Source organism: Leucopleurus acutus (assembly GCF_964270905.1).
Source record: "Leucopleurus acutus genome assembly, chromosome: 1".
NCBI classification, from domain to species: domain Eukaryota; kingdom Metazoa; phylum Chordata; class Mammalia; order Artiodactyla; family Delphinidae; genus Leucopleurus; species Leucopleurus acutus.
Window position 1 is genome coordinate 13,358,858 of NC_139142.1, and position 24,890 is coordinate 13,383,747.

Here is a 24,890-nt window from a genome sequence, read left to right on the forward strand (position 1 = left end):
GGAGAAATTGGAATCCTCATACCTTGTTAATGGGAGTATAAAATGGTGCAGCCAGTTAGGAAAACAATCTGACAGTTCCTCAAAATGCTGAACATGAGTTACCACATGACCCAGCAATTCTGCTCCTAGATATCTGCCCAAGATAACTGAAAACATATGTCCATATAAAAACTTGTACCTGGATGTTCATAGCAACATTATTTATAATAGCCAAAAGTGGAAGCAACCCAAGTGTCCCTCAACTGTTAAAGGATAAAATGTGGTATAGCCATAAAATGGAATTATTATTCAGCAATAAAAACGAATGGAGTACTGATACATGATACAGCATGGATGAACCTTGAAAACATTATGCCAAGCAAAAGAAGCCAGTTACAAAAGACCATACCTTGTATGATCTTGTTTATATTAAATGTCCAAAATAGGCAGATCTACGGAGAGAGAAAGTAGATTCGTGGTTGCCTAGGGCTGGTTGTGGGAGTCGGAGGGCAGGAGGTGGGTGATGGGGAGTTGCTGCTAATAGGTGTGGGGTTTCTTTTGGGGATGATGAAAATGTTCTAAAATTATCTTACAGTGGCAGTTGCACAATTCTAAATATACTAAAAACCACTGACTTGTCCACTTTAAATGGGTGAACCTTGTATATAATCTATATCCCAGTACAACTGTTAAAAAATGTAATTAACCCTTCTCTCTTCTAACTTCAACCATTTTGTGGGTCCTTTCTCCTGAGCATGTGATTATGCTGTGGCCTCCCATCCTAAAACAAAGCAGGACAAAATACACACACCACCGTGGGCCCCCTTGCTGCCACCATTCTTTTTCTTCCTTCACAGCCAAGACTCCTAAGAGTTAGAAAATAAGTAATTTAGAAATAGTTCATCATAGAAGAGTTAGAAATTAATGGATAAGCGGAAAGAAGAAAAATTTTGGACATTTAACCTCACTGTCCAGAGATAATCATTATTAACATCTTATATAATTTTAGCATTAATTTAAAAAGTTGACACCTTCTGTTTTTATTTTCACAGAGTACTGTTATAAGGAAAAGCTTATGTTAAGTTACTATACTAAGAACATTGGAATTTTTTTTTAAAGAAAAATATCTGAATCTTCTGGAATAATGTTAAGCCTGGTGGGTTTCTATGCATGATTTGATTTTTTTTTAACTTTTCAGAATTGTTTAAATCAAATTTGGGGTCATTAAAACCTAATGCTTTGGAAGCGTTCATGCTCATTACAGTGTGGATGGAATACGTAAAGCCTTGTTGTATTTTAGGCCATGCTTATTACATGGCTTTTGCTTAAGCTACAGCCTGATATCACAAGAGGATTTCAGTTTTAAATATTTTAGAGTGTGTTAAAGCCCCATGCCCTATGAAATAACAATTTCATGGATTCCCTTCAGCTTCTGTGGACTGTTCAAAATGTCTGGCTGACGTTGGCTGTGAATTAAGATGTCAGCTGGTAAGATGGATTTCCTGCTTTAGAAATCCTATTGAGCTAATTTCATTGATCTTTTCTCCTTTTTGCCCATGTGCAGAATTAGACTGGCTGAGCAACCCAAGCTTTTGTGTTGGAACCATAACATCTCTGAGCCAACAAACTGAAGAGGTCACAGCCTTTGTTTCTGAAGAGTCGCTACTGACCAGGTAGTTTTTTTGATAGGTGGATTTTTAGTCTTTGTCAGTGTACCATCTATAGCTTAGTTTGATGCTCCATAGAAAACCCTGTGATAAAAGAGTTAAGTAAAACTCTTCCTTTTACCTGATGTAATGAGGTAATCTTTGACTATTTTCCCTTATCTCACTCTTAACAGATTATCCTTTTTTTTCCCTTTCCATTGGAGTGGCAAGTACCTGACACAGTTACAGCCAGTAATTAGGCCACAAGGGAAATGGCATCATTGTGATTCTTAAGTAACTTTATTAACCTCATTAGTAACCTTTAGAATATTGTAATTCAGATATTTCTTTAGTTGCATAAAGATAGAAGTTGCATGCAAAAATAGAAGGATAGGATAAAACCTCATGAAAACTTTGGGGAAAGCAAAATGGCACGCATCTGTACCCAGCTTTGAAAGAATTTTGTTATAGATCACTGGATTGAGAAATGAGCTCTCTCACAAATATAGGCCAAATGGTCTCATTAATATGATGTACTCTAAAAGTGTAGGAAGCTTTTAGAAATTGAGAATAGTTAATGCATGAGAGGGAGTAATGAGGAAGATCTTGTTATAACTTTAAAAAACAAGGACCAGAGTTAAACCTTTTTTTTTTTTTGGCATTAAGGATATGCTGGCATAATATGTAAGACTGAAAATAAACCTTTTATAGCATTAAAAAAACTGTATTTGATAAAATAACTGGTAGATTAATTTAAAAATATATAGCTATGAAAATATAAGTTTACAAGCTTAGAAATCTTAGAAAGCTTAGAATTTCTTTGGCTGATGTTATTTTAGGTCCAACTCTTAAATCTTTAAGGTGAGTTGCAATCCAGGAAGGTACTGTATAATGTATGGGCACATAGTAAGTCTGTGTGGGCATTTATAGAATTTCCTTTTGCATATTTGTTTATTTGCATACTTACTTACATATTATTTCCCTAATTCTCTTTTGAAAATAATTCTAATGTTGCTTTTCCCAAACAGGAGTCCTCTGAATTCAGAGCCTTCAGATGAAAGTGACACTAACAAAAAGCCCAAACAAACAAGCAGAAAAAAGAAGAAAGAGAAAAAGAAGAAAAGGAAGCATCAGCACCACAAGAAAACCAAGAGAAAACGTGGGCAGTCAGGTAGCAGTGGATCTGAGTCATATACTGATTCTGAAAAAGACATATCATCCAGAAGCATCAGAAGCAGTAAAAAGGAATCAGAGAAACCGAAGTAGGTTTTCTATTCTCAGATACCTATGATTTTTCAAATCTTGGTTTTTTTCTCCCTTGATCGTTGCCACAAGTTAGACATCTGAATGACTGTTTAGCCACTCAATCAAAATGGAGTCAATAAATACATCAGTAAAGTGGGAAAAAACCGAAAAGAGTTCTATCATTAGGTCAACATAAGAAAAGAAAACTTTCATTAAAAAAAAAAATAGGACCATGATTTTATTTGAGAAATATTATTTAGACACAGTAATGATTGTGTCAAATCTGATTCAGACAAAAAGTCTACAGGATTTCTGAAAGGTGGCAGATGTGCCTTACAGTGGGCATGTGAACCAGGTCACTACTTAGCTTTACACGCTTTTGTAACGAGTAAGAAAAATGTCTTCGTTCTCTTTCTTGATATGTCTTCCTTTCAGTCACTCACATCAGAACCCCTGTGTGCATAACACACACACACACACACACACACACACACACACACACGCACGCACACAGGTTAAGGTTAATATAGCACTTAAAAATAATCATTGCTTTTGTCCTTATTTCACATTTGTTTAGAACCACTGTGTTAAAGGTATAGAATGGCTCATGACCACAGCATTTCCTTTCGTTGGGGGCCTTTTTTCTCCCCGTGTTTCGCTCTGCTGTCTACGCTGAGCATAGTGTTCCAGGTGTTCTACAGGTTGACCCCAGAGCAGGTGCTTTTCCTCTCTGCTTAATCTAACTTCCTCTTACATAGGGAGGCACTTTTCCCATGCGTGAGACAGGTGGTTATGTGGTGAAACTACTTGAATTATTATTCCTCATTTAACTTTTTTTCTTTTCTTTGTTCATGTGGTCTAGAAGAGAGAAAATTTAAGTCCTGTCCAAGGCATACTTGAAAAAATTTAGTGCTGTTAAGACTTTTGCGACTCTTCAGGGATTATTTGCTCTTGTGGTGTGCTTAGAAGTCCCATTGATGTCCATGAGAGCTCTGGTCAGAGTGAGTCTGGAATCCGGCCCGTAGTCTCCAGAGAGGCAGACACCGCAGTCTTCCGGGACCCTTTTGTCAGCAGATCAGTGTTGGAGAATGCCGCAGTCCTCTGTGGCTCAGAGGACCCAGATTTATTTAGCCTTCTCTGTGTCTCAGGTGCTATCCCTGTAACCCTAGAGGAGGAAGGAATAAAGGAGTCTAGCAGCAAGGTTTCGAACTTGGCTGAATTTCTGTGGGCGGGAACCACCCCACCTTGCTTGCCTTTGAGTCCCCCCAGCAGTTGGCACTGGGCCTGATGTGGAGTAAATGCTCAAGTACATTTTTGTTACATGAATGAATGGATGAATATACCATTGATATTGTTGCTTTTTTGGTATGTCTTCAAAGCAAAATACATTAATTGCTGTGTGTTCTGAAGACTCATCTTTAGCTGTCTTTTTTTATGGCTGAGGAAAATGAGTTTTAAAGGATTTCCTGAAACTGTACAGGAACGACCATAAGAACTTGAAAGATAGTTATTTCAGCCTGTGCTTAACCACATCAGAGGTGACCTTTACAGCCTCTTGATAGTTTTGCGATCCAGACAGCATTTTTAAGTGTGCTGATATTTTGTAGAATATCCCCATTAAGATAGAGTGGATTGTTCTTGTCTTTGTCTTTCTCACTACTCACTTCTGCAGTCTGTTCCTGGGACGGCGACCTGCAAGAATCGTTTGTTTCTGTACAGACAGGGAGTAAGATACTACTGAGTTGTGAGAGTCTTTCCGTGATGTCAGGAAAGTGGCCTGGAGGGAGGGGTGGGTTGCATACCATATGGGACTCTATTTCAGGGTGATCAAGGGACAGCTTCCCCAGAGGTCACAGCTTATAACTGACCTTTGTCTCCTAGGATGAGCTCTTCTTCACCTTCAGGGGGAGGCGCATCCTTCCTCTTACACAGCCTAGACCACAGCCTGCTTCCTGACCGCAGTACCCAGTAGGGGAGGAATGAGGGCTTGTTGCTCCCCAGGGGTGGTCGGCAGCCTGGCCCTTCCCGCCCCCTCTCCGCACTGGCTTTCCATTTCTTTCTGGAGTGCACCGATCTCTTTCTCTCCCTTTGCTGCCCCTTTCAGTTTTTGTCACCAGAAAACCCTCCACAGTTGTTCTGGAGGGGAATGTGTTAAAAATCACCATGTATTTTAACCCGAGATGCATCATTCAACAAATATTTATTGAGTAGCTACTTTGTGTCCCTGAAATACCATTCCCTTGTGTTGCCAGCCAAGAATGATTTAGAAGCCTTTAGAATCTTTATTTCTATCTGGGCAGAGCCAAAAAGCAAAGATGGAACAACACTTAACGGCTGTTTTGACTACTTTGGCACCTTCTTGTGTCAGCAGCATTATGAACTGATTTTCTTTAGAGGAAGAAAGATGTTAGATGCCAGAAAAAAACCTCCCTCTTCTTTGACTCCTAGGGAACTGGTTCCCTTTGTATCTGAAAGTCTGCCAAGTCACAAATTGGTTCAAAGGGATAAATAAGGGTCTTGTCTTATAGTGGAGTCTCTGCCCTTTAGATAGAGGTCCGGACGTATAGGCAAGACACCCTACACAGAGCCCAGACTATAAAAACGAGACTTAGACCATACATAAGTAGCACGCAAGACTGAAGCATTCAGAACTGTGGCTTTGTTGCCGTTGTTGTTAAGTTTTTAATTGGAATAAATTATCTGAGCACTTTCAAGAAAGTTAGGCAAAGTTAGGGCAGCCTTATCTTTCTCTCTCTTTTTTTTTAGAAAAAACCTTGTTTCTAAATATACTTGAAAATCAAGTTATAATCATTTAAATGAATTTTTTTTTAAAAAACACCTGTATCCTTCACTTGTATTTCTGGGATAAGTTGACTTCATTTCTTGGTAAAGGGTCACTTAGTGTTGACAGTTTTTGCTCTGTATTTTAAAACTTTCTCCAGAGTAGGAGTCCTCTTCCCATTTTTATGGCATGTGCACATTTTATGTACTTAGGTGTGCTTGATGCTGTATGGAGTTTGAAGTGTGTAACTTTCACATTTCTGAAACGTGAGATATGTAACTGGGAGATTTCTAAGTGCCTCTTCCTTTTTTTTGTTCGCCTTCCTTTGTCCCACAGTCAAGAAAATAATGCCACTGCTGATATTGGACGTCACCTTGTTTGGCTTGAGGACATTCAGGCTCTGACGGGAGAAACCTTCAGAACAGATAAGAAGCCGGATCCTGCAAACTGGGAGTATAAGTCTCTTTACCGAGGAGATGTAGCAAGGTATCCATCGTGGTAGCGCTCCCTGGTTTTCCCTGCTGGGAGGGAACTTCCTTCTCTGTGCTCTCTCAGCACTGTCTGTGTCTCTTTGCCTCCCCCCGTCCCCCATCGACTCTGTTGACTTTGATCCACTGTTAAGTTGTGTAAGCATATACAATAGAAGGTGAGTAATCTCACATTCTAAAATAAAATTTTAAACCTTGAGATCAGGACCCAGGTCAGATTAATCTTATTTAGCCATGGTGCTTGGCATAGTGTGTTGGCATAGTAGGTGTTCAATGAATATTTGTAGAATGAATGAACCGAAAAATACCTTGAAATAATTGTGACTATCCGTGAACCATTTGGGCTAATCTATATGCCGTTCTTAAAAGTTACAAAAGCCTTTTATTTGTCCACCCCCTGCAACGCACACGTGCCATTTTAAAAAATGACATTAAATGGTAATGACCTTTTCAAACTGCTTCCAGCATGCAGATGTCACCAGATAATCGTAAAAATAGGTGATGGTATTTGCTTCAGTAATGAGTTTAAACTTTTCTCCTCTAATCTGTCAATCAAAAATATTGGAATCCTCAATAAACTCTAGACACTTACTACTTTGTAAGAACAATAATACACAGTCTCTATTCCCAAACAGCTTATAGGTAATGAAAACTGAAGGTAGAGATCATGGAATATACGGCCAAGAGGAGGCCTTGAAGATCATTATCATTCTTCATGGGCTAATTACTTTTTAAAGTAAATTTTAGTTCCCATTACTTTGCTGCACCTCCACATTTTAGTCATGTTGTCACTCATTGTTGACACTGTACCTCACCACATAAGCAATTCCAACTAAAATTTCCTCTATGATGAGTTTATATCAGTTATTTTTTGGTGCATATTTGTATCTCCATACTGTCTACTAAAACCTCATGGCAGGGAGTAAATGACTATCATATTTAAAGTGTATTTGTGTATTTTTAGAATGATTTTAATGCTCCCTAAAGTCCTGTGCGGTTTTTCATGCCGCAGATGTGGGGATACACAGCAAATGCTGGCCTGGCATGAAGTATGTAGCATGATCCTGTGTGTGTTCTCTCACTGATGCTAGCCTGTCTGACCCTCACCGCTGCTCCATGAGGAGGGGGCACTCTGATTTTACCAACGAGGAAAGGAATCTCAGAGATGAAGTACCTTCTCAAGGTCATACAACCAGGAAGCAGGAGAGTTGGGGTTTAAACCTGTATTTCTCTGACTTCAGATGTTCTTCCACTGTCCACAAAAAGAGGAGACAGGTTGGGTGGTAGGGCATTTTCTAGGCTGGGAAACAGAAGACTCTGATTCTCATTCTGACTTTGCTGTTGACTAGTAATATAATCCCAGGCAAGTCTCTTAACCTTTCTGAGCCTCCATTTCTTCAGTTGTAAATTGGGAATTGTAACGCCTGCTGTGCCTTACACTCAAATATCAAAAATATTTGCTATGAAATTAGAAATTGGTGTGCAAATAGAAAAAGTTATTATTTAGTAATAGATTGAAAAAAGGAAAAAATATGAACAGAGAGTGGCTCTTGAGCCTCTGCTAATGAATGGCCCAGAGCTCAGGAAGAGTAATTAAAGACAACTTTGTTAATCTAAAATGCAAAGAGACTACTACAAAGGGCTTAGGGCATTGGTGTGATTTCCTAGTAAATTACTAAAACTTAAGTGAGGCAAGTCCTGCCCAGATTAATAGCTGTACAACTGTTAGTGTCCAGGTCTGAGGAGGTGTTGGTCCCATGGCACTCTGAGCTGCTCAGGGGATGGCGGGAATACTGTGTCAGGTACTGAATTTTCACACTTTTTAAGAAGGATACTGACAAACCAAGAGCATTGAGAGGAAGGTGAGCAGACACTTGGCTAAAGGCCATCGTGTGAGGATGAGGTGAGGGCTTGTGGGTATTTGGCCCCTGTCAGGGATATGGTTGTCGTTTTGTAGGCTTTGTTGGACTGTGTTTTGGAAGGTGGGTTGGCAATGTCCTGTGTAACTTGGGAAGCAGAACCAGGACCAGTGAGTGGAAGTTTGGCTCAGCATGAAAGCGATCTAAGAGTGTGAGCATCCCAGCAGTGATGTGGTGTGTTTTGGAGCATTGTGGTAAGCAGGGGTCAGCTTCTAAAGTGAGTGTATAACAAGTCAGAATTACCTTTGGAAAATTCCATAGGACTAGTATACTATCTGTCAGTGAAGTTCAGCTAGTTTTTTCTCCATTTTTGGAAGAGATTATTGTTTCTTTGGCTATATACCAAATGAAATAATTGGCTTAAGTTTAGGAGCCAAGTTGTATGAAATAATAATAATAATTTAAACTTATCTAGTCCTTACTGTATGGCTAAGGACTTTACATATATAATTTAATTCTTTTTCTATTTATTTATTTAGTTATTTTTGGCTGCGTTGGGTCTTCAGTGCTGCATGTGGGCTTTCTCTAGTTGCAGCGAGCGGGGGCTACTCTTCGTTGCGGTGCACAGGCTTCTCATTGTGGTGGCTTCTCTTGTTGCAGAGCACGGGCTCTAGGCATGCGGGCTTCAGCAGCTGTGGTGCGTGGGCTCAGTAGTTGTGGCTCGCGGGCTCTAGAGCACAGGCTCAGTAGTTGTGGCACACAGGCTTAGTTGCTCCGCAGCATGTGGGATCTAATTCCCTGACCAGGGATTGAACCCATGTCCCCTGCATTGGCAGGCAGATTCTTAACCACTGCGCCACCAGGGAAGTCCCAGGACTTTACATATATAAACTTTTTTGATCATCCTAGCAATTCTCTGACATAAGATACTGTTATTATCCCTGTTTTACAGACAAGGAAACTGAGGCACAGTTTGTTTGTTTGTTTTTTAAAACTTGATCATGGTCACCCAGCTAGTAAATGGTGGAGTTGGAATTTGGACCTAGGCAGTCAGACACTCAGAAGGCATGTGTGAATTGAATTCGCCAAAGGAAAGGCAAATTCATGTTGTTCAGTCCAACTTACTCTGGGGCTCAGACCCACTGAGTGGATTCAGGGCAGAACTGGGTGTTTGATTTAAACATATTCTCTTCCCAAACCCTTTCCCTCTTTCTTTTCTTTTCATTTCTTTCACTCTTTCTTTCTTTCTCTCTCTCTCTCTTTTTTTGGGGGAGGTGACTAAGTACCTATATCTTAATTTATTTAAATTAGATACATGTGATATCATTCACTGAACCTCCAAACAAAGTGAGGGTCCCTACCTCTGGAATTATTCAAGTGAAGACTAGCTGATTATTTGGTAAGGATTTTATAGGAAAAGTGCCTTTATTTGGGGAACTATTGCATTAATCCTAGGTCCTGTCCAATTATTAAGGTTCTGTGGTAAATTGTATAGAACCTAAATATCCAACAATAGGGAAATGGTTAAATAAATTATGACACACTCTTCCAATGAACCAGTTTGAAGCCAATAAGAATTGTATTTTCTAAAACTAATGGTATGGGGAAATGCTTAAAAGTAGGGAGGAAAGCCTGAAGCTATAATATATCAGCTATTTTTAAAAAGGATGTGTGTGTATATATATGAATATATGCATATGCACATTATCTGAAAGTTGATACTTAATAATGTAGGCCAGTAGCATTCTTTTTTCTCCTTTATCATTTTCATCAAATTTGTTATAAAAGGAAGCTATTAAAATCAGTTTTACAAAATGCAGTTTTAAAGTCAGAAAGCATTTTTTAAGAGATTGAATATCTAAAATATTGTTCATTTTTAGTGAAAATAAAAGAAAATAGTAATTAAGGAAAACAAAACTAGTTTTTAACTTAAAATTTGTTTCTTAGGGGATGCAAGGCTTATATAGAGCTATTTTAGCCTATTTTATCTCATCACCCCTTTGCTAAAGTTGTTTGACTCATAAATGGAAAGGAGAGAGATTATCCAGAGGTAATCCAGGAAGAACTGGGAGAGAGGATAAAGAGAAAGGGTTTGAGAGAAAACTTGTGTGTGCGAGAGAAACTGTTCCCCTAAAGTGGAACCCACCACAGTGGAGCGGTGAGGGAGGCACAGGCAAGCAGAGAGCTTCTCAGGTCTCTGCTGACAGTGAGGAAGGAAAGGAGGTGATGGAGCTGGACCAGGAGGAGGTGGAAGAGAAGCTCTCTGGGAGTTGACAGAAGATGGCAGCACCTCTCTCTTGTTTTTTTCTCTCCACAGCATTTTATTGTGAAAAAATTTAAAAATACAGCCAAAGTCGAAAGAAGTTTACAGTGAGCACTCATATAACCATGCCCTACGTTCTACCATTGATGTTTCTGTGCTTGCCTTGTCACGTGCGTGTCCATTTGGCTGTCTACCCACCACCCATCTTAATTTTTGGATGCGTTTCAAAGTAAATTGCAGAAATCAGTACACTGCCCCCTAAATACTTCAATGTGCATATCATTGGCTAGAGTTCAAGATTTGCTTATTTTTTTCTTTTGATTTAAAATTTACTTACAGTGTAATAATCCACATCTTTATTTGCTGAGTTTTGATAAATGCATATACCTGTGTAACCCAGACACCTATGAAAATAGAGGACATTACTATGACCCCAAGAAATTTCCCCAGGCTCCTTTCCACTCAGTCCACTCCCCACCTCCCTAGAGAAGATTGCCATTCTAATTTTTTTCCACCATCAATTAGTATGGTCTGTTCTGGAATTTCATATAAATGGAATCATATAGTACATGCTCCATTGTGTCTGGCTCCTTTCACTCGGCATAATGTTTTTGAGTTTCATCCATGCTGTGGCATTTATCGGTAGTTTGTTCCTCTTTTCTGGTGGGAGTACCATACCACAATTTGTTTATCCATTCTTCTATTGATGGACACCTGGACTTTTTCCAGTATTTGGCTGTTACGAATAAAGCTGCTGAGAACATTTGTGCACGGCTCTTTGTGTAGACCTGTGGTTTCCTTTTTCTTGGGTAAATACCTAGGAATAGAATTGCTAGGTCATAGGGTAAGGTCTGCGTTTAGTTTTTTTTAAGAAACTGCCGGACCTTTTCCCAAAGTGATTGTACCAGTTTACATTCCCACCAACAGCATATGAGAGTCCCGGTTACTCCACAGATCATTTGCCAACATTTGGTATTGTCAGTCCTTTTAATTTTAGCTGTCTGGTGGGCCTGTGTTGTATCTCACTGTTTTAATTGCTTTTCCTTGATGACTAATGATGTTGACCACTTTATGTGCTTGTTGGTCATTCATATCTTTTGTGACATTTCTGTTCAGATCTTTTGCCCATTTTTTAATTGGGTTGTTTGTATAACATACATACAGAAAAGTGTGCACAGTTTTCCTTAGCTTTTGTGCACATATTCAGTAGTCTTGTGTTTAACTCTGGGGACGCCTACATGATCCATAAAAGCATTTCAGAACCCAGCCTCTTTTCCTGTAGAGTAGAAAATAGCCAAATGTAATTTTATTTGACATACTTTGTTTCAGGATTAAAAAAAGAATCTTAGACCTCTCTGTTATCTTAAGCAGGGACACAGGGCAGTACTGAGAAAAAGGGACTGGTCTAGGAGACAGATGACATAGTGTCACCTGAGGTCTCAGCGTCCTCATCTAGGAATGGTGTAAAAGAGGAGACGATGTCCGCCTTGCCTGTCACACATGATTGTGATGTTTAAATGACACAATGTATGGGACAGTGCTGTACAAAGCTGCAGGAGAATATAAGTTACTAAGATTTGGAAGACAGGCATGATCTTAAATTCATGAGACATAAACAAAGAGTCATGTTAGAGGAATAAGTCAAACAGGCAGAAAAAGTTAGCAGCTAATCCTCGTGCTTCTCTAAATACAAGCAGTTTGAAGGGAAGGTGAATTTGAATGTATGCAGTTAACTTGCAGAACGAGAGTGTGTCTGCTGGGCCTTCAGTCATTTGGATCCAGGGCACATGTTCTCTCAGTAACTTGTTTTCTTTTTCAAATATAAGATACAAGAGGAAAGGAGACTCCTGCCTTGGCATTAACCCTAGGAAGCAGTGTATATCTTGGGAGGGGACTTCCACAGAAAAGAAGCGGTCACACAAGCATGTCGAGCGCTACTTTACAAAGAAGAGTGTGGGATTAATGAACATTGATGGAGTTGCCATTAGCAGTAAAACTGAACCTCCCTCATCAGAGTCGATCTCATTTATCCCAGTGAAGGGTGCAGAGGATGTGGTTTCCCCTGTTACAACCTGGTTGAACCCTCTGGGGATTTATGATGAAGCCACCACGCAGTGGTTACAAGGCCGGGGTCCTTCAGAGCAAGAATCCAAGCAGCCAGATTCACAGCCCAACAGAGAGAACGTGCTTCTCAAGGCCAAGGTGGAGGAGTTTAACAGGAGGGTTTGGGAGAATCCTCGGGACATTCAGCTGTGGATGGCATTTGTTGCTTTTCAGGTAAGTATCGCTGTCCCAGTTCTCTTACCTTAGAATGACGGTCATAATTTGGGGCACTGATTTACTCTGCAGTGATTTTTGAGCTCGTAGGAGGAACCCTGGTGCCGGGCCTCTAAAGATAACTAGAATTCAGCCCTTGCCTTGAGTTTACTCAAAGCCCCGTGAGGGAGGATAAATGCAATCTGGGGTAATAAATGCTATAACATCTAATTTGGGGATGGAATGAGGGGGTGACTTGCCACTAGGGAGTAAGAAATGGCTTCCAAGGGATGGTGAAACTTGAACAGAATCGTGAAAGAACAGTAGATGCTAACCAGGCAGGGGGAGGCGTTCCCGAAATACAAACAGCACATGCGAAGTGCACAGAACTGCAAAGAGGGGCTGCCCGTGGAATGACGTAGTTAGAGCTGTGTGCTCCCCTTCTGGAACACATGGATTTGTCTTCGTCCCACTTATCTTTTTGAACCACTTATATAATTATCATATTTGTCCTACATTTGGCTGTGTTATTGGTAAAACTGGCTCTTCAGAAAAGGTTTTCAAGACATTGCATGCTAGTTATTGATACATAAATCTAAGTTTAAAATGACAGAGAGTGGATAGGTAAATTAGGTGAACTAAACTCAAGATCAAACATGTCTGAATAACAATTCATTTTGAGAGGTGAGAAACCGTTTGGGGCTTGTAAGTCACTCTACAAGCAGCCTTGAAATCCTGAGGGTCCCCCACTTCCATTTGCATTTGTAAATCGGTGTTTTTGTTGTTGAGGACGAGGTCATGAGGAGTCCGGGCCTGTATGCCATCGAGGAAGGACAGCAGGAAAAGCGGAAGCAGTCCCTGAAGCTGGTTCTGGAGAAGAAGCTGGCCATTCTGGAACGGGCCGTGGAAAGCAACCCGAGCAGCGTGGATCTGAAACTTGCCAAGCTGCAGCTCTGCACCGAGTTCTGGGAGCCCTCCACTCTGGTCAAAGAGTGGCAGAAACTGATATTTTTACATCCCAACAATACAGCCCTTTGGCAGAAATACCTTTTATTTTGCCAGAGCCAGTTTAGCACCTTTTCCATATCAAAAATTCAGAGTCTTTATGGAAAATGCTTGAGTACTTTGTCTGCTGTTAAGGACGGCAGCATCTTATCTCACCCTGAGCTGCCTGGCACTGAGGAGGCCATGTTTGGTAAGGAGATGATGACCAGATCCTCTTACGCGGGAGGAGCTGTACTTTCTTTTGGCTAACTTGAAAATGAAGATTTATTTTTGGTTTATTTTAGGAATGTCTAAATCGATAAAACTGATTTTTAAAAAAGGTATTATGACTCCTTTTGATAACAGGTTCTCCCCCTCCAGCTTCTTGGTGGTGGGGCATTAGAGCCAGTAGGGCTCGGAAAATATCACCAGACTAGAAGTTCCAACTTTTCTACTTGTTAATCAGGTAAATGTAGTCAAGTCTCTTAACTGCTTTGGCTGTTGGTGGCCTTATCTGTTGAGATGCCTGCACTGCTCATCTGACCCATTATATCATAGGGTCTGAGGCACTACTGTGTGCGGGTTGCCCTGACTGGCTGACATCACTGATAGGTATAGGTTTTTGGTACTATTATACTGTTACCATTTTTGGCAGGTCCTGAAGGAGACTAGAATATAAATTTTGTCCAGTAATGAGGCACGGGAGACTGCATGTTGTACAGGAGCTGGAGAGTGTCACTCTTGACTTGAATCCTGAGTTTGCCCTTCGTGGGTTCTGGTGTGACCCTGGATAGGTTCCTTAACCTGTTTGAGCTCTAGTTTCTCCCTCAACAGCAATAGTACAATACCTGCTTTACCTGATCGTTGCGCATGTCAGCTGAGATAATATATGGTGAGTCTAGCTCAGGGTCCGGCATGTAGCAGGCGTTTATTTGATCAAATCCCTGCTATCGAATAGTGCTACTAATTTCTAAAGATAGAAATATATTGCTCTAGAAATAATAAGCATTTACTCCACTGACTTAAAAGAGTCTCATGTTTGATATCCTTTGTGATGAGCTCAAATAGCTTAATGGTATTTAGTAGATGGAATTGTACCACAGTTTAAATGAACTGAAATTTTCAAACATGGAACCCTGATTTGTTTACAGCGGACTGAGTACACCATGAAAATTGCTGGTGAATAATGCCATCTAGTGATCAGTTGAGTACAGATCTTTGCTTTCTGATAAGAAATCTATGACGCCATCCTTTTCCTAGAATTTTTCTCGTATTAATGAGCTTTGAGTATTTGATAACCAATATTCAGACCATCCTCTTGCCTTATTTTATTGTTACTATTCGTACTCTGTGATAGTTTCACATAAAAATGAGAATGTACTTTCATTGCAGTACCATCTGAGTCCTTTAAAATCAGGACATGTATGTCTCACAGCTTTGAAAATATTAAGTCACTAAATTTCAGGGAAAAGATGTTCTGGGTGTTGAACTGCATGTCTGTAGGAGTGATGTTCTCTCCCTTTTTGGGTGTTAACCAGGGTTCTCCCCCTTTGCTCTCCCTGCCTGCAGCCCTCTTTCTTCAGCAGTGCCACTTTCTGCGGCAGGCTGGTCACTCCGAGAAGGCCGTCTCTCTGTTCCAGGCCATGGTTGACTTCACCTTCTTCAAACCCGACAGTGTGAAAGACCTGCCTACCAAAGGACAGGTGCGAGTCCTGCTTGAGTCCCCCCCACCCCGTCTCCATCTCTCTCTCTCTCCCCCTCTCCCTCTTTCGTGGGGGTGTGTGGATAATGGGAGGTGGTGGTCGTATTTTTAGAATATTTATATCCTCCTTTACATCAGTCCTGTTGAGGATTGTTCCTCAGAAATATTCTGGCAATGCAAGGAAAATTCCATAATGAAAGTAGTGAAACATGGAGAGAGGAAAGACGATCCCTCCGCCTCCCCAAATATAAAGGTTCACTTATGTTCCTTTTTTTCCCTTACTTAACTGCCCATGTTTAAGTGCTAGTTGCCCCCGCTCTCCAGGCAGGCAGTTGTCATGCCCTGTAAACTGTGGTCCTCTCTCCTGCTTGCGTGCACTCTAATCTGGGTCTCGCGTCTCTCCCCCGGTTAACCTTTCCACCACCTAAAATCTTGCTGGAGTTGCAAGTGGAGTTGCAAGCACATGTTGGTGCTTTGTCAACACCGATCCTAACTGGGGGTGGGTAGGGCTGGGGGGGTTAGTCATTTAGAAGATGAGTGAACATTGCCAATATTCGTGATGTGAAGCAATAAAAAAAACTAACTGTAGAACTATCCAAATAAGACAACCGTCTTTTCCCTTTTTCCACTCAAGAAAACTGAGTTTTCTGCTCAGCAAAGAGGGTCTGATGAGAGATGGATTGGACATCTGAATTTATGGTGAACTTTCAAAGGTCTTTGGTGACAGGCTACGATCTCCATCTTGTGGAGCTTTCATGAACTGCCTGTAAAGACTTTTTATCATCCTTATTTTTAACCTTTTTTTCCTAGACAAAATTGGGTTAAAGAATATTGGTTAGTATTGGTATAACTGATTATTAGTATAATAAGCCAGATAACACAGTTACTTTAAGACACGTTTTGCTGTTTGAAGAACCTGCTGTGCCGCAGAAGTGGTCCTTAACCTCTCTGTGGAGCCTGGGGTGTGTGCTGGGGGTCAGGATCAGGATTTCCCTCACCTCCCACCCCTCTGCTGACACCCTCTGGGGTGGGAGCAGTTGCTGATGGGCTTGGGGGGCGCTGCCCAGGAGAGAAGCATCACCCAGGACTGGCCCACGCACTTGAGGCTTTAAATACTCTTGAGGGCATGACCACACCTCAGCTTAACACGTGTTCCCAGCACACGGTAGGGACCAGTGCTTGTTGGCACAGAGCTGACGGTGGTGGGCACCCAGTGAATAAGAGATCTGTGATTTCAAAGCAGGTGTATGACAACTTTGAAGCTTTTGTTTAATGACATTCCATACCTTTGTAACTGAGAGACATTGTTACCATAAACAGAGTAGTACAACAGAAAACAGGCAGAGTCTGGGATTACTGGTCTGTCTGTGGAATAAATGAATTGGTTATAACCATTCATCACACTTAAAAAAAAACAACAAACCTCCTTTTTCTGGACTGCGCTTCTGCCATCCCTTCTTATTATAAGAGCAAATCCTGTGAAGAGGGAGTGTAGTCCTCGCGGTTCCCCTTGCCGAGGTGGCTCCCTGCACTCGAGCGCAGGGCCCGGCCCTCCTGTGGCTCTCCTGGGTGCAGACTGGGGCTCAGGCTGCGTCATCCTGCGGCTCCTGCCCTTTGAAGCCTGCTCGTTCTTCTTCAAGAGGTTTCTTGCAAAAGCTTTCATTGAACAGGTTACTGGCTCACTTTTTTTTTTTTTTAATATTTATTTATTTATTTGGTTGCACTGGGTCTCCTTAGTTGCGGCTTGCCAGCTCCTTTAGCTGCAGCTCACAGACTCCTTAGTTGTGGCATGCCATCTCTTAGTTGCGGCATGTGGGATCTAGTTCCCTGACCGGGGATCGAACCCAGGCCCCTGCATTGGGAGCGCGGAGTCTTAACCACTGCACCACCAGGGAAGTCCCTACTGGCCAACTTTCAAAGTCCCGATTGTCAGGTGATGACATATTCAGTTTCCTGTTCATGGAAGTGTTCACGTTTGTTCCATAGGGAATTGCTGCTCCCAAACTGCCCCCACACGCTGCAGGCCTGGTGGCCAGATGACTGAGGGAGGGACCAGGCTTTACCCTGCAGGCCTGTTTGTTCGCTGGGTGCCAGCCATGTTCAGCTGTCTCCCAGCAAACATTTATTGAGTCCCTCCTGTGTGTTGGGCACAGTGCCAGGTGCTGGGAATTTACTGTAATTGAGATGTGGTCCTGACCTCAAGAGCTCACAGTCTGTCCTGTTAAAACTTTGGTAATATAATATTGTAAATCAACTGTAATTCTATTTAAAAAAAAGACTTTGAATCTCCTTCCCCTCCAAAGGTCTTGAAAGCAACATGACCTCAGGTATCAGTTAGGGGGCCCAGTGGCATTCAGGGAACTGGCAGTGCCACTGTCCCTGGTCAGACTGGCCTACCAGGGTCAGAACCGGCAAATCGTCCTTCTCCCACCCAGCTGCAGGTCCCTCTTCGTGGGCTTGGCCGGTCTTTCTGTAACTAACCTCAGAGGTGTCGTCCCATCACCTTGTGCCACGTTCTGTTTGTTAGAAGCCGCTGGGCCCACCCCACACTCAAGGGTGTGAATACTTCAAGGCAGGGGAGGGCCACGGGGGCCTCTCTTGGTGGCTGCCTGTCACACGAATTGTTTTTTCTGTTTTGTGTATCGTATATCTACTCCCAGGACTGATGACAGGCAAGATTTCAAGAATCATAAGCCCCTCTTATGCCAGTCAGCACTGATTTTGCCCAGTGACTTAGCAGTTCTGTACAAGGTAGGCTAACCTCTGTGTCTTAAACCTGAACAGGTAGAATTCTTTGAGCCCTTTTGGGACAGTGGAGAGCCCAGGGCCGGGGAGAAGGGCGCCCGAGGCTGGAGAGCGTGGATGCAGCAGCAGGAGCGGGGCGGCTGGGTGGTCGTCAGCCCAGGTAAGGCGCCTCTCAGTTGAGATGCTCTGCCTTTTCCTTCCAGAATTTGTTTTCACGTCTTCACGGGTTATTTGTTTGTAGGTGTGAGCTATTTATCAGTAGCTTAAGAACACTGTGCAAACATCAAAGTGTCAAAAACTCATGAAGTAACTGACCTGGGAGAAAGACTGTTTCTTCCCCTTAGAGATTTTAAAGCAGTTGACTGCCATGCCCTCCTTTAGTCCATACACTCTTGAGGGTTGAATTTCTTTCCAGAGGAAGTAATTTTCATTTTGTAGGTTGCTTCTGATTAGTAATTTTGTTACTAATCCCCTGCTCTCCCTCCTCCCATTTTTGTGTGTGTTTAAGACTGTCTTTTCGTTTTCTTGGCAATGTACAGACCAACAGATTATTTGAAAAATACTTGCCTTTTTAGGAATACTATAATTATTAACTAGCATTTATACAGTAGTCATCCTAAGTGACTCCAAAGTATTTTCCAGATTTGTATTCTTCAAGACAGCATTGACCAACAGAAATATAATTCAAGTCACATATGTAACTTCACATTTTCTGGTAGTCACGTTAAAAAAGTGAAAAGAAAGAGGTGAAATTAATTTTGATAATGTATTTTGTTTAACCTAGTGTATCAGAACATGAACATTTCAGCATGTGATCAATTCAAACAAATTAATGAGGTATTTTGCCTTCTTTTTTTTCCATACAAAGACTTTGCCATCTCGTGTATATCTTATACTTACAGCACATCTCAGTTCAGACCAGCCACTTTCAGGTGCTTGATAGCCTCATACTGTGGCTACTGAATTGGACAGCGCAGCTCTCAGCTATTCAGGAATTGCTTCACTTTCTGGTTTTGTTGAAAGTGTGAGGGGGAGAGAGCCCAGACTCGGCCAGCCTCTTCTCACAGGTGTGACCTTTCTGGGCCTTGGTTTCTTCATCCGTGGCATGGAAGCTTTGGATTAGCTAAGGTCTGTGTGGCAGCGCAGAGCTCCAGGCCAGGTGGCATCCCTGCCTCCACTAAGGCAGGTTGGGTGGGGGGACCATCAGGTATTTGGGGTGACTCTGCTCTGGGCAGCACTGTCTGGTGATGGTCATGCCTCACCTATGCTGTCAAAGGCTCAGCTGTTTTGACTTCTCTTGAGTGTCCTTTCCTAAAAGAACTGGAACTGTTCTTCAGGCTGACCTCAGTGGTTTCATATATGAAAACAATAACATGCAGGGAAAAATGGAAGTAGGTGTTGCACTTTTAGCCACTGAGTCTGCGAGACCACATGAAGAATTACGAACTAGGTCTTTGGGTAATAAATCTTCTTTCTCTGAGTGACCGACTCAGCATGGTTCTGTGTTTTCAGCTTGTTTTTGTTTGTTTCTGTGTTTTGTGAATGAGCAAGACTCTTAGACTGCATGGAATCTACATTCTAAAGTTTACCGTATTCTGCAATTCTATGAGGATAGAGTTCTCATAGCAGTGTCCAGAGACCAAGTTAACATTACTTCTCTGATAAATGTCCAGATGTCTAATCGTCACTCATAATCAGATGTAAAGTTAATTTTCTCAGAAAGGTAACCCCAGTGTTGAAACCTTGATTTTTAGTATCAAGTTAGGGACATATGTTGGTGCTAATATTCCTGCAAAGTTTCCATTATAGAGAAAATTCAGTGAATTTCTTTCTAATGAATATAATGGGAGTATGCAAAACCCCAGCAGCATCAGGAGAAAGGTTGAAAGATTCTTGTTTTCAGAAAACTAGCGGATAATTATTTTTGGTTTTGTTTTATTTTTAAGTTTTTGGTTCATCAGGACAGGGCTGGCATTTAGAGAGTGGCTGGTGTTTCTCATAGATTCTGAAGTACTTCTTCATATGGCACAACTTATTTCTCCTTGCTTACCCTCGCTTCCTGTTAGGCTGCGATTGTTACGTATATACATCTGTCCACAACCGTGTAACTTTTTGAATTACTGATGTAATAAATTCTGGTATCTAAGTCTGATATGAAACTCACAGGGGTAATTTCTCTTATAGTAAGTTTCTCAGCGTGATTAAAGGATTACTTCAAATGTAGACCTTTAGAAGAAGGTGATAAATAGTTAAATTTGTTTTCTTCTTTGAGGAATTCAGAAGAGCATTGGGTAGAATATTGGGTTTTAAATGCTGGTACACGTATCATGCATTTTGATTTTTTGAGATTTTTGCTTGTTTGTTATTTATTTTGAAATACTTATAGACTCACAAGAAGTTGGGAAAAAAAATACACAGGGAGGTTTTGTGCACCCTTCACCCAGCTGCCCCCAGTGGTAGTGCTGCAGACAGTAGCACAGCCAGGAAATCGATGCTGGTACCATCCACAGTTTATTCAGATTTCACTGGTTTGACAGGCACTCGTCTTTGCCTGTGTTTGTTTTGTACTTTACGGTTTTACCACATGTGCAGCTTCACGTAACCACAATCAAGATACAGAACCACTGCATCGCCACAGGGCCCCCTATGCTGTACCTTTCTTGCCACACCTCCCCCCACTCCTACCACTGATCTGTTCTCCATGTCTATTATTATATTACTGTGTTATTTCACCTCTGTTTATATAAATGGGATCACATGGCATGTAACTCTTTTCAACATTTTTTATTGTAAAACACACACAAAATTTACCATCTTAACTATTTTTAAGTGTACAGTTCAGTGACATTAATTACATTCAGACACTTGTGGGACCATCATCACCTCTATCCATCTCCTCAGCTTTTTCATTTTCTCCAGCTGCAACTCTATACCCATTAAGTATTAACTCTCCATTCCTAGCCCCTGACAGCCAGCACTCTACTTTCTGTCTCTATGACTCTGACTACTTTAAGAACGTCATATAAGTGGAATCATTCAATATTTGTTGTTTTGTGATTGCTTATTTCACTTAGTGTAATGTCTTCAGGGTTCATACAGTATGAAGCATGTGTCAATATTTCTTTGCTTTTTAAGGCTGAATAATTTTCCATTGTATGTATACACCACATTTTATTTCTCTCTCCATCTATGGATGGACACTTGGATTGCTTCACCTTTTGGCAGTTGTGAATAATACTGCTGTGAACGTGGATACACAAATACCTGTTTGAGTCCCTGCTTTCAGTTCTTTGGGGTATATACCCAGAAGTGGAATTGACAGATCATATGGTAGTTCTGTGTTTAATTTTTGAGGATCCATCATACTGTTTTCCACATCAGCTGCACCATTTTACATCCCTACCACCAGTGCATGAGGGTTCCAGTTTCTTCACATCCTCACTAACAGTTGTTTTCTGTGTAACTTTTTAAGATTGGCTTTTACTCACTTAGCAGAATTCCCCTGAGATCCGTCCATACTGTTGCATGTGTCAGCAGTTTCTTCATATTTATTGCTTAGCAGTGCCCATGGCATAGATGTACCACAGTTTGTTTCTCTGTTCACCCTCTGTAGGACAGTTGGATTGTTGCCAGTTTTTGGCTATTATGAATAAAACTGCTGTGGGCATTAATGTATAGGTTTTTGTGTGAACATAGGTTTTCATTTTTCTGGGATCAGCACGAGGAATACAGTTTCTGGGTCTTATGTTAAGTACAAATTAGTTTTATAAGAAACCGCCCAACTGTTTTCTGGGTGGCTGCACCATTGTACATACTCTGTTTGTTTATTTTTAAATATTGAACTTTACAGAAGACTCAGACTTTTTTCCTTTCCTATTCTGCATGTTCAGAGTTAGGAAACAAAGTGAAATAAAGTATAGGATATCTTGGCTTGCTTCTTTTTTTTTTAAAAAAAGTGAACATGTGTCATAATCATAGGGCCACTGGCTAAAAATTCTGATGGCTTAAGAAAATCTAAAGCAATGCTCTCATTAAATGTCATTTAGCATTCTAGAAGTGTGTTGTACAGTACAGTAGCCACTAGTGACACGTTATTTTAATTAAAATTAGTTAAAATGAAATAAAATTTAAAATTCAGTTATTCTACCAGCTACATTTCAAGTGCCCAGTAAGTCACTTGTAGCTGGTAGCTATCATTACTCAGCGCAGAATTGAAACACTTCCGGCATCACAGAAAGTTCCACTGGGCAGTGCTGTCCTAAATATGTGTCATTCCCATTTTAATTGCTCTGATAGCATTAACAATCATCTGATTTCACTGGCTAACCTGCCGTTTTTTTCTGGGAACCTGAGTGATTATGGGAGAGTCTGTAAATGCCACTGAGTGTCGCAGAAGGCTGGGCCTGGGTCTTACCTTGGCCTTCCAGGTGCCCACCCCTGTAGCTGGAACCAGCAGGTAGATTTAAGTGTTGATGGTGGCTTTGTTTGCTGGTTAGGTGTCTAGAAGTTTGATTCTTGCCTAGATGATGACAATGATGAACCAGAAGACGACGACCAGGAAATTAAAGATAAGACTCTGCCCAGGTGGCAGATCTGGCTTGCAGCTGAGCGGTCCCGAGACCACAGACACTGGCGGCCGTGGCGCCCTGAGAAGACCAAGAGGCAGGCGGAGGAAGACTGTGAGGACCCGGAGAGGCAGGTGAGCGCTGCCCCCCGCGGGGTCTTTGCTCTGCCCCCGTTCCCCTTGGGGTTTGGCTCCCCGGAAGGAGTCTGCTGGGCTCTCTGGGCACCTGCCTGGCTTGGGAGGTTCTAGCCTGCTCCTGCCTACGGAAACTCCCCTCTTTCCCGGAAACCGGGGAGACTTTCACTGGCTGCTAGTGATGGGGGAGCATCGAGGCACTCGACCTGATAGTTCTTGTCCCCGAGGAGGAGGGTCGGCTCTGGTGGTCCCCCTTCTGGAGATTGTCTTCCAGGTTACTCAGTTAGTTTTTCACACGGAAGCCTGGGGGCTCAGGGTTTAGAAGCGCGGAGTCACTGTCCTAGATTCTTCAACTGTGTCCCCTTTCCCCACCCTACTCTTGGATCCTTAAAGATGGGCGGGTGGGTGTGACTCCGGAAGACAAGAGGGACAGGAATGTAGAGGCCGTGTTGGGACGGTGGGTGTCCAGCTCATCTTGCTGGGGAGGAAGCAGCACCTGTTGGGCACCTGTGCTGCCAGGCACTCAGGTTACGTCCCTCACGGCTGTTGCGTGGCTTGGCTACTCTGTGCCCAGTGGCCAGCAGCTTTGGAAGTTTTACATTAAACGAAAGGAAGAGATTCTATTTTGATACCTGGAATTGAGCCACTTTGACAAGATACCTACTACAGTCGACCCTTAAACAACGAGGGGGTTAGGGGCACCGAGCAACTGAAAATCCAAGTATAACTTTGCAGTCAGCTCTCCGCATCCGTGGTTCCACAGCTGCGGATTCAACCAGCCACGGGTCATGGGGTCCTGTGGGACATGTTTAGTTAAAAAATGCATGTGTAAGTGGACCCGCCCAGTTCAAACCCGTGCTCTTCAAGCGTCTACTGTGTGCTGCTTGGCACGCGACAGGTCACAAGTACAGCCTGAGAGGTTTACAGCAGCACGGCTCCTGGGCTTTGACCCGCTCGCTCCCTACGAATCACGTGCCGTGAGAGTGGAGACTTTTCCCGTTTCTGTCACTGCTGCGTCACCAGTGCCTGGACAAGGCTTGCCCAGTGGTGAGCGCTCAGTTAGTAGTCCTGGATGTGGAGAGTGATGCCAGAGCTTCGCCTCCAGGCAGAGGGATCAGCAGGAGTGAAGGAACCAGAGGGCTGGGGATGTTCGAGGAGTGGCCAGAATGAGAAAACAGAATTGGGAGGAAGGACGGAGGTGGCCTCTGGGCAGGAGGGAAGGGCCAGCGCCCAGGGGAATGGCTGCTCATGCGGTGACCTTCGACCTTCTGAGGCGAGCCTGCCTGTGAGGTCCCCGCCCCGCTGAGCTGAAGTTTTCAGGCAGGGTGGGTGGGCTCGGTCTTTGGTGTTTGATGGCTTTACAGAGTTCATGGTCACCCTTCAGAAGTTAGTTCTCAAGGCTCAGCACTTTGGCGGTTTCCCGGAAGCTCATTTCTGGAGCAAACTACTGCCGCAAGCAATTTCTTAGATTTTTTTTCTCTAGTCAAAGCCTGGAGGAGAAAAAGCTTTCTGATTAGTTGATGGTTTTGATGAGCTGAGTCCCAGGTAGTCCACTTTTATTGTGCTCGTGTTTTGATTTCCTCTTTGCTGAGGGCCACAGAGACCAGTCAGATAAGCAGGACCTGAGACACAGTGTAGTCCCTGTGGCCTTATATTTTAAAGTTATTACGCGAAGTCAGCTACAAACAGTTACAGTCAGTATTAGGCTCTTACAATTGCTTTCAGCATGGTCCATTGCTCCTGCAGTTTCCTTTTTACTGTGCTGCTGTTTGTGTATTTTTGAGCGTATTTTTCATTTCCTGAAGCAATTTTATACAAATAAACCACAAAGTAGTAAAGTTCTTCTATCTTAAAATAAAAATTTTTCACAATTGTAACTTATCAGAGTAACTAGAAAAGCAATTTTGTGTGTTCTCAGAAATGCATGTTAAAAAAAAAGAAGTGAATGTGATTTTAGATTTCCTGTGAATCCGTTAGGAGACTTTGAAAGTTTCCACTTTGGTGTCCCCTCCTGTGGAGGATTCCCAGGAAGTGTGAGATGCTGCCGGCGCTGCAGGACCCCTGGCACTCACCCTCCCGCCCTCAGCTTGCCTTGGGAGGCCTCTAGCTTTTTTGCGCCTTGCAGACAGCCTAGCTCCTGTCTGTTTAAAATTTAATTTGAATAATGTTGACTCGTAAGTATATCCCTCTAAAAAGAATTGTGGAAAAAAATGTGAAGGCTTTTTTGTTTGTTGCATTCGGT

The 24,890-nt window shown here is 42.2% G+C and overlaps 1 protein-coding gene across 1 annotated transcript in view; it reads left to right on the forward strand.

Moving 5' to 3' along the window:
• NRDE2 (NRDE-2, necessary for RNA interference, domain containing) overlaps positions 1-24,890 on the forward strand; it is a 45,537-nt gene that overhangs the window by 12,921 nt on the left and 7,726 nt on the right. The window contains exons 2-9 of the mRNA XM_082841917.1: positions 1,544-1,652; positions 2,654-2,887; positions 5,989-6,138; positions 12,089-12,539; positions 13,308-13,713; positions 15,072-15,205; positions 17,989-18,109; positions 22,473-22,648. Coding sequence (XP_082698043.1) covers positions 1,544-1,652; positions 2,654-2,887; positions 5,989-6,138; positions 12,089-12,539; positions 13,308-13,713; positions 15,072-15,205; positions 17,989-18,109; positions 22,473-22,648 — 1,781 coding nt within the window. The remainder of the gene's footprint in view (positions 1-1,543; positions 1,653-2,653; positions 2,888-5,988; positions 6,139-12,088; positions 12,540-13,307; positions 13,714-15,071; positions 15,206-17,988; positions 18,110-22,472; positions 22,649-24,890) is intronic.